A 10,338-nucleotide genomic window follows, 5' to 3' on the forward strand; every position below is an offset into this window, starting at 1 on the left:
TCTGGCATGAGCCCATGAATCCTTAAGAGAAGAGTTACAACTCCTCCTCAAGACAATTAAGGGTTAATTCTGGCACTGGGTGCAACACAAAATCAGTAAACAGTTGATGACAGTTCAGTTAAAACCTCAATCACAGAAGGCAGAAAACACAGAGAAGCTTTCAGCTTCAGGGTCTCCAAGGCCAAAACTATAAACAAAACACCCCATTTTTAACTATAAAATAAAATAAACACTTGGTAGAAGAGAACTGAGAAAGGTACAACACCTAAACTCCCTGGCTAACCACAAAACAACAGAATAAAAATGGCAGAGAACCTCTACCAGCTTTCTCTGTGAATAGAAACACACTACTTTAGTTAGACACTTGATTCTTCCCAATGTAGCTCACAGCAAAATCACCTAAGTCCCACAAACAGTCAGCAGACAGACAAGATCACTTCAGATCAAGTCCCAGGAAAAAAGGAACCTGACAGATCTGGCATGAAGCTCTTTGTGGAACAGCTGATGAGCTCCAATAAAAGCTCAGCTGATGAGCTTTACCTGTGGCAGCCAGATAGAACTGAAACACAAAGAGAGAGAGAGAGAGAGAGAGAAAGCTACATCATGAAGAGTGCCCCTAGAGGTCAGTGACTGTAACAGGGAGACACCCATCCATCCATCCATCCATTTTCTTTACACCCTTCTTCCCTAATGGGGTCGGGAGGTTTCCATCTTATATTGCAGCAGCAGGCAGATGTTAAACTTTACTGTTCATCTGATAAAAGTCTTACTGTGGTCAGTGTTAGAGGTGTTGTTTAACAAATGTTTAATTGTTATTCATAGTTAGATCAAACGCCAAGGTAAACTATTAATGAAGTCAGTGATTTTTAATCAAAATGACCAGGACAGAGCACCAGATGATTATCAGATAGTAATAGCCCAACAGCTCCAAGTCTCTGTCTGTCTTACCTGCTGTGGCTTTAGACAACAGTAGGAGTGAATCCACACACTGGCCTTGTCAAACATCAACCACTGCACACATTTACAGAATTAACACAAACAACGTCTCTCCAAAGCTCTAGAATTTAACACAATACTTTAACTTGTGTACACTTTAAAGTTCCACTATTCTAATATGTATTTAAGCATGGCCAATGTATTACAGCTGATAGTGGTGCGAGTAGAACAACAGTGTACCAAACAGAGCTAGGGGTTGCTAATGCTAGCTTTAGCAGCTGGAAGAAACGACAACCATTTAGTATGACTCTGGATCTTTTCGAGATTATCACTAAAGAGGAAGAATCCTCTATCTATGGGTATGAATGGCTCAGCCTTGTAGAAATTCCTCCCTCCATAGGATCTCATCTTAACCAGTGGTTTAATAGTTTGTATTTTGGGATTTATGAGTTTGTTCCAGTTCCTTTGTTCTGTGTTCAGTTCATTCCTTTTCCCCCTTGTGCCTATGATAAATCCCCACACAGGAAATCTTATGCTCTTTCTTCTTCGCAGGTGTCCAGACTTGAGAAGGCAGTTTATTTCCTCATTGAGATCATTCTACTGTTTCATAACTTTGTTTTCCAGTACTTGTCAGTTGAATTCTGGTTGGACCGGTCTTTACACCTGGAGCCTGTTGCTGCAGAGCAGGAAACCTGCCTCAGTCCAATACATTCAACTCCAGCTTCTGGTTTTTGTTGCCTCAAAGCAGTTTGACTCTTAATCCGAGTTTATAGTCAAAGTACTTTAGAACGGAAACTGGCAAACCTGCTTTAATTACAACCGGGGTGTCCTGTCCATTTGTATGATGTTGCTAGTTAAAAGTCAGTGGTCACCTGCATAATATAATAAACCAGGTCAAATCCCAACCAGTTATGATAAAATGCTTTATTTCAGTGCTTTTGATTTAACTCATTCCAATGCATCAGATTTGTTGCAATCCCCAATATTCACCTACAGAATTATATGTGGTTGGCTACATATTTGTACGGTGCTTTAGAGATTAATTCAATCATAACTAATAATTTCTTGTCTGCATGTTTTGTTACAGAATAAAGAAGTAAACCCTACTATTTAAATTTCTGTGGTTTAAGCAGTTTACTAATAAACCCAACTAGTAGATGTTCAAAACTCACCCAAAATATCAGATCCTGATAAAGTCTTTGTTAGTCCAAACTTAACTCTTTCCTCAAAAGCTGCCCTATGGATGAATATCAGAAAACACAGTGGCAGTTTCTGATATGGGCACCATAAGCAACCGCCCAGGGCATCATCGTGAGGAGGGTGGCATGTTATGTAGCTTTCTGAAATGGGTAAGAGAGTATCATTAATCAATTTACAATTATTTCATTTTCTTTATTTATCCAGGTTAAAATGAGATCAAGATCTAATATGCAATGAGACCTTTGCAGTACATTTTATAGAGCACAAATTCTAGAGCTGAATCAATGATAAAAAAGGAATGAATAGGAAGTTCAAAATCTGTGTATGCCATTTGTTCTTCAGTTCAGATTCAGGGTTTCTTTAAACCTCTTGCACAGTTTGTCAAAAAGTTTGCTCTACAAACTGACAGACTCCACTCTGTATGAGACACAGTGAAACATTTGTTGAGATACAGATTAGATATAGAAACCAAGGAATCAAGGTGTGGAGTTAAGGCAGAGTACCTGTGATACAAAGGAAAAAAACAAAACAAGTGCTGGTCTAACCAGTAATAAGTGAAAACAAAGGCAAACACAAGTGGTTTGCATGAAATGTGGATGGTCGATGCTTCGGATGCTCCATCTTATATTGCAGCAGCAGGCAGATGTTAAACTTTACTGTTCATCTGATAAAAGTCTTACTGTGGTCAGTGTTAGAGGTGTTGTTTAACAAATGTTTAATTGTTATTCATAGTTAGATCAAACGCCAAGGTAAACTATTAATGAAGTCAGTGATTTTTAATCAAAATGACCAGGACAGAGCACCCGATGATCATCTGATAGTAATAGCCCAACAGCTCCAAGTCTCTGTCTGTCTTACCTGCTGTCGCTTTAGACAACAGTAGGAGTGAATCCACACACTGGCCTTGTCAAACATCAACCACTGCACACATTTACAGAATTAACACAAACAACGTCTCTCCAAAGCTCTAGAATTTAACACAATACTTTAACTTGTGTACACCTTAAAGGTCCACTATTCTAATATGTATTTAAGCATGGCCAATGTATTACAGCTGATAGTGGTGCGAGTAGAACAACAGTGTACCAAACAGAGCTAGGGGTTGCTAATGCTAGCTTTAGCAGCTGGAAGAAACGACAACCATTTAGTATGACTCTGGATCTTTTCGAGATTATCACTAAAGAGGAAGAATCCTCTATCTATGGGTATGAGTGGCTCAGCCTTGTAGAAATTCCTCCCTCCATAGGATCTCATCTTAACCAGTGTTTTAATAGTTTGGATTTTGGGATTTATGAGTTTGTTCCAGTTCCTTTGTTCTGTGTTCAGTTCATTCCTTTTCCCCCTTGTGCCTATGATAAATCCCCACACAGGAAATCTTATGCTCTTTCTTCTTCGCAGGTGTCCAGACTTGAGAAGGCAGTTTATTTCCTCATTGAGATCATTCTACTGTTTCATAACTTTGTTTTCCAGTACTTGTCAGTTGAATTCTGGTTGGACCGGTCTTTACACCTGGAGCCTGTTGCTGCAGAGCAGGAAACCTGCCTCAGTCCAATACATTCAACTCCAGCTTCTGGTTTTTGTTGCCTCAAAGCAGTTTGACTCTTAATCCGAGTTTATAGTCAAAGTACTTTAGAACGGAAACTGGCAAACCTGCTTTAATTACAACCGGGGTGTCCTGTCCATTTGTATGTTGTTGCTAGTTAAAAGTCAGTGGTCACAATAAAACTTTCAACTCCCTTCATGCATTATGTCCTTCTTAAACGGGTATTATCATAACAGAAATCTATGAAATAAAAAAAATAAATTAGCTGGAGCACATTTTTAGTCATAAACCAAATGAATTGTTCTAACTAAATACTAAATCAAATAAAAGCTAGCCCAATAAGATTATACCTATTAATCACGTTTTTAACATATTTTCAGGGCTCTACACCCTCCCCTACTAAAATAATAAAATGTTTTCAAAACATTTTACACTTTAAAACTTAAAGAATGTATCCTAGCTTCTAACACTGAATTCTTCCAGGTACCATTTAGTTACATGTTGCTGTTCAAAAACAATCTACTACTCATTAAATGACTACAAATGCATATATACAGGATAAGTACATTTACTTATACTCCCGTTTCAGTGTATTGACTTAAATCATCGATACATTGGTAGGCCTCCCAAGTCCATTAAGTCAGATATGGCTAAATCTACCATTCCACCTTATTAAATGTGTCCACATTAAACATACTTTGAATGTAGTACAGCTTCTTACAGACTACTTTTGTGTTACCTTATTTAGGTTTATTTGGTAGGGACAGACACACATCGACAGACAAACTGAACAAAACAGCAGTCCCATGTTTGTGTCATACTGCAATAGCAGCAGCTAATTCGCAGCACTTGTCTCTAGACGGGCTTTTAAAAAGTACCTCTAAAAGTTGAAGGTACTTACAAAACACACACTTCCTTCAGTAAATGCATCAATAACATTCAAGTGTAGCTGTAGTCACTAGAAATACATTTCTGCAAAATGACTCTTACTTGTAACTGAATATTTTGTACCAAATGAATAATAAAACATCTTCAATAAACTTTAGCTGTAACTGGAACTATATATATGGTTCAAAAATACAATTCCTATTTCTTCAAAGGTATGACACTAGGTTTCCCTAACTGATCATATGTAAAAATGGATTTTGGTCGATGTGTTCTTGAGGAACGTCGCTCCTGCTCCACCTCCTGATCACCCTCCAAAGAAGCATTGATGTCTTCCTCAGGCGTTTCAAGTTCAAATGCTTGATCTTCAGTATCCATGTCCGGATTTTGATTTGTTTCGTGGTTCTGCATGTCTCCTTCCTCGTGTCTCTCATCCACTTGATTACTGACGTCAGCAGAATCGTTCTCACCCTGAAACTGGTTTTGTACAAGTCTCTGAGTTTGGGTTACTTCTGCAGTAGATGAACTTGGTCTCTGGTTTGGTATGTTTGTCTGTTTACTTGTCTCTTTTGGTTCTCTAGTGTCTTGTCCATCAATAAGATAAGGACAGGGTATTAAGACATTCCTATGACAGGTTTTTTCCTTTGCTTCACTGTCCAATGGTGTCGCCACATAAACTGGACTGACTTTCCCTCTTTTTTGTTTTATAACATGCGTTTGGTTTTCTCAGTAAACACTTATTTTTCCAGGTCCTCCTCTTTCAGATAGATTTTTGACAGTACATTGACATTGCATGTAATAGCTGAAATCCAGTCAGTATCACCACTGTGATCCGCTTTGATTCCTTGCTGTAGTGCTGTTATGTCATCAGCTTTACATTCCTCCTTACATGTTGATATTATTTTGTACATTTCTGCAAGTTTGCGAGACAGAAAATCAGCATCTCAGTTGACTTTACCACGTCTGTACTTCAGAGTAAAATGGAAATCAGCTAATTCTGATTTCCAGCGATGTCCTACCGCATTCAGTTTAGCACTTTTCATCACATATGTCAAGGGATTGTTATCACTGTACACTGTAAAGTGTGGGGCATGGAAGAGGTAATCTCGAAATCGCTCAGTGACAGCCCAGTTCAGAGCTAAAAATTCAAGCTTCCCTGAGTGAAGTTTGTAGTTTTTCTCAGTTGGATGAATGTACGTGAACCATAGCCGATTACTCTTCATGCTCCCTCCTGCCTTTGATACAGGACAGCCCCAAGACATTCCTCTGATATAAAAGCCAGGCAAGAAACTGCTGACAGCATCATATCCTCCTGCAATGACTCTATTGATGATAAAATCAAGAGAAAAACAAATTATCATGACACTTACATTCAGGAGATTCTTCACATCATTGATGAGAAGCTGAGCAATGCTAAAATTGATGCTGACATAGAGTTTGAGGTGTCTCTGAAACAACACATCTGTGGATCTGCAGCCAGGGAATTTCAGAAGATGCATGAAGAATTTATACAAGAAAATGATCCTTACAGACGTCTGCAGAAAAACAAAAACAAATTTTGTGCGAGTTTCAAAGATGTGTTCTATAAACGAGATCAATGCCAGAAGAAAGCTGAAGAGTTCACCAATCAGTGTCTGAAACCTGCTGTGGAAGATTTTATTTATCGTTCCTTGGGCCTCAACATAATCGATGAAATGCTGACAGGAGAAGAGTTCAGCACACGAATGTCTTTTCAATATTCAGTTTTAATGGATCTTATTTCAAGGAATGAATTTGAACTTTATCTTTACTACATCTGTTCCTATGAAGATTATTTAAAATCCCAGATATCTGACAGAATAAAGAAGCATTTTTCTGATGGGTCTATTTTAGGTGAAATTGAAGACAGACATCTTGAGTCGAGCATTAGCAACATCAATGGTGCCATCAAAAAGGCTGTAGCAACTGATAGCCTGAAGACATTTGATGAAGAGATCTGCAAAGAACTTGGTGACAAACTGGTGATATCCCAGGATGCTCTTGGTGCCTTCCTGGTCCTAAACAATGCTGATCAGAAACAGTTCGCTCACTGGCTCACAGTGTCTGTGAAGGACATGGCAGAAGCTCTGAGGACAGATATTCAGAACAGACCCTTTGAAACCAAACTCAGTCATCTCCATGTAAAACCTCATGTTGAGCTTTTCAACAGAGTGATCGGTTGTGGCCAGCAGTGCCCATTCTGTGCAGTACCCTGTGATGCAGGAGGAAAACTCCACACTGAACATTTTGCTTCATTGCATCGTCCACAGGGCTTGGGTGAGCATAGATGGGAGGGAACAGAGCAGCTTATGACTGACATCTGCTCTTCTCTGATTGTCAGTGGAAAGACGTTTTGTTGCAGTGCCACAAAGGATGAATGGCACCTTTACAAAAACTATAAGGAAATCTACCCAAACTGGGACATTCGTCCAGATATCAGCCTAGAGGCATCAGACTACTGGAAATATGTGATGGCCAAGTACAACCAGGAATTTGCCAAAACATACATGGCAAAACCAGCAGACATTCCTCCTGCTTGGAACAATATCACAGAACAGCAAGCAAAAGAAAGCCTTAAAGAGTCATTTAACATCAAGTGAGACTAGAGTTTTCTAGTCAGGCATTTCTATTCTTGAGAAGATCCATTAGGATTAAATTTAATTTTTTCCTCCGGGGGTCTTTTGTGGGCTCTAGTGACCCTTATATGACAGTAGGCTTACAGGAAAGGGGAAGGAGAGAGTGGAAGACATGCGGCAAACGTCGGTCGGGTCCGGGAATCGAACCCGTGGCGGCTGCGTCGAGGACTCAAGGCCTCCAAATGTGCATCATGCTATCCCCTACACCACCACAGCACGCCCCTCAATTTTGTTTTAAAACAGATGAAAATAACTATTTAATATTCTCAAAAGTTAGTGCTAACTTGTCACGCAAAGTTTGTTCCTAATTCTTAAAAATTGTTGTTTAACTTTTTTTTATAAACAATAATAAATACTCACTTCTAGTCTATGTAGAAAAAATATATTTCATGTATCTTACTCAACAATCTGTGTATGTACTTTGGCTCTATGAAGTTTTTAGCATGTTTTTGCTTAATACACCCTTATTAAGCAAAATAGTGTCAAGTTGTAACAATGTTTGGATTTATGATTCCTTTACTTTGCTTCTTCAATATTTTGATTATGATTTTATAACTATATAGTCTCTAGGACTGATGTTTATGAAGTGGTCAACAGAAATGACCCCACTGATGTCCCACCAATAAGCCTAGAAGCATGTTTCCATGGAGATGGATTATATTTGAATCCCAGGTACAAAATCATTTAATGTGTTATAAAATTTGATGTTAAAGAACTGTTATTGTGATGTATTTTGTAGTCTATGCTTAAACTGTGCTGGGACCTTTGAGAGATGAATTGGTTTTGTTGGGAAAATGTTAAAAAGATGAAGTTTGTTTTATGGTCAAAGAAAGTTTAAACTGTAAAGCAATTTAAAAATGTATTAATTTTTAAAGTTGTTAAACAACTTGAATATGTAAACTTAAAATGCTTTATGATTTTTTTGACTATAGTAAAAGTATATAATAAATGTTTGTTTTCCTTCAAGAGGAGTTCATTTAATTTAATTTAACTACATTTCAATTCAGTACAACTGCTGTGCTAAAATTATTCTTCACAATAATTGTTTTAAAGGAACACATAAATACATCTGTTTTAAGAGTGTAAAATAAATACAGCAAATACAGTTGGTCCTTCTTTTCTCATTTTACCTGATTTAATATTTAGCAACTCAAGTAGAGTAATTTTCTTGATCAACTTGACACCATAAATCAAGTGAAGCATTTGACTTGATTTACAGTGTGATTTACTAGTATTGATCCTAGCATAGCGGCGGTGACATTTCTGCTCCGGGAAACGACCAAACTATCAGAGAAATCCAATGACTTGGAGTCGAGGATGAGGCGCAACAATATAAGAATCCATGACATTCCTGAGGGCGCAGAAAAAAACAACACCATTAGCTTCATAGCACAATTTATTAAATCACAGATTCAAATCACAGACAGGATGGAATTGTGTATTGAAAGAGCACACAGCTCACTGGTGAATAAACCAAAAGACTGCATGGCTCCCGAAAACGATCATCGTACCCTTCTTGGATTATAAGACGAAGGAACAAGTGATAAAACAGGCCTGGAAACAGAAGATCTGCTTTGAAGGACTGACTGTTTATTTCAACCAACGCTACACAACAGTGATCCAAAAGAAAAGAAAGCAGGTGAGGGAAGACATCTAACAACTGAAGGAAAGGAATGTGAAGGCGCAGTCCTCCTATCCGGCCCAACTCAAATACTGGGACTCATGGAAGACCTTTGTTCATGTTCCGGTCATTGTTTTGGGGTTCCTGTCCCAATAAGTGTGTTTATATTTCATTTTTGTTTCTCCTTTTCAGTTGAGGTTATGTCTTGTGTAACATACTTTTCTTTTCAAAGAGGTGTCAGGTACAGCGCAGCTCTGAAGGATTTAAAAGGAAATATAAACAAAATAACAAACCAAAAGAAAGAGCAAAATTTAAAAAAACTAATAATGTTGATCCAAAGTAAATGAACTAGATACTCATATTCAGGGTTGCTAGATAAGTATAAATAAGTATCCTCTGGTCTAATTCCTTTCTGGGTTGGGAGAATAGTAGTCTAAAAAGGTAAAAAGTTGCTAAGGTAGTTTTTCTGGATTCTAAGTTTGTTCAAATCCCTGTTCTGAGTTGCTAAATAAGTATGAGTAAGTAAGTATCCTCTGAACTTCTGGGTTGAATGATAAGTATAAGTGTTTTCTGGACTTTCTAAGTGTGTTCGAAATTTGTAAAAGTAATGAGTACTCCACAGTTTCTAAGTAATAATAAAAACTAAATGTTCCTGTTCTGGAAGATTTTTTTTTGGATTCTAAGTTTGTTCTAATTCCTTTTCTGGGTTGCAATAATAGGAGTCTCTCTACAACTAAATAGTGAGTACTCCACAGTTTCTAATAAAATAAAATAAAAAGAGGAAAGGACACATTAGGGCACATGGCAACATTCAGACAAAGACATGGGTGAAGGCAGTGACATCACAGGGACGTGAAACCACATTGCTCAGCCTCCCGGCAGAAGTCCGATAAGATGTTGGTATCAAGGAACATTCTTGGGAACGCTCAGCTTCATAGCTGCATGGATAACAGGAAGGGGTGAGGTGGGAAGGAGCATTATGTTTACAAATCTTCAAGGAGATTGGAAATGTGCAGCACGGGAAAAGTCGTTTCAGATATAGAATGTCTTGGGTCGGGTAGATTATAAATTTCAATCTTACCTAAAGTCTCTCCGATGCATCTCAGTTCCCAATCATCCAAATAAGTTTGGTCGTTCCACTGAACCGAAACTAGCAACTTCTCCAAGATCGATTCCATCCTGTTAGTGAGTTTTAGAGTCCTCAGCTGGGCTGCGAGTCTCAGCAAGACTCACATCCAACTTGCATCTCTGTCCACACCAACAGTTCACTAGTTCGGCCAAGTCCGTCACAAATTTGTGATAAGTCAGGTATCCACAAGCTCCAAACAGCAGAAATTCTGTTATCATGAATAAATCCAGGGTGTATCCTGCCCGGTGTGTCCCCGCAGGACAACAGGGCTCTTCTGTGCCCAGTCTTGTCGTCAAGAAAATTTGATCAATTGCATTGAGAGACCAGTTGACCAGATCCATAATTTCTAGATTTGGAGGATGTACAAATA

General features: G+C 38.3%; 1 protein-coding gene across 1 annotated transcript; it reads left to right on the forward strand.

Moving 5' to 3' along the window:
• Positions 1-3,285: 3,285 nt before the first annotated feature.
• On the forward strand, positions 3,286-7,229 carry LOC122820695 (interferon-induced very large GTPase 1-like). Its single transcript, XM_044098263.1, has 2 exons — positions 3,286-3,341; positions 5,811-7,229. The coding sequence occupies exons 1-2, from the start codon at positions 3,286-3,288 to the stop codon at positions 7,180-7,182; spliced, it is 1,428 nt and encodes a 475-aa protein (XP_043954198.1). The 3' UTR covers positions 7,183-7,229.
• Positions 7,230-10,338: the final 3,109 nt, after the last annotated feature.

The sequence above is a fragment of the Gambusia affinis genome, linkage group LG18 (genome assembly GCF_019740435.1).
Source record: "Gambusia affinis linkage group LG18, SWU_Gaff_1.0, whole genome shotgun sequence".
Classification (NCBI taxonomy): domain Eukaryota; kingdom Metazoa; phylum Chordata; class Actinopteri; order Cyprinodontiformes; family Poeciliidae; genus Gambusia; species Gambusia affinis.

What these genes read in the sequence shown, in the direction of transcription:
- LOC122820695 (XM_044098263.1), top strand. Translation starts at nt 3,286, where the DNA reads ATGACTCTGGATCTTTTCGAGATTATCACTAAAGAGGAAGAATCCTCT. An exon ending in GAAGAATCCTCTATCTATGG is followed by an intron (nt 3,342 to 5,810) that starts GTATGAGTGGCT and finishes CCTTTGATACAG; the next exon opens with GACAGCCCCAAGACATTCCT.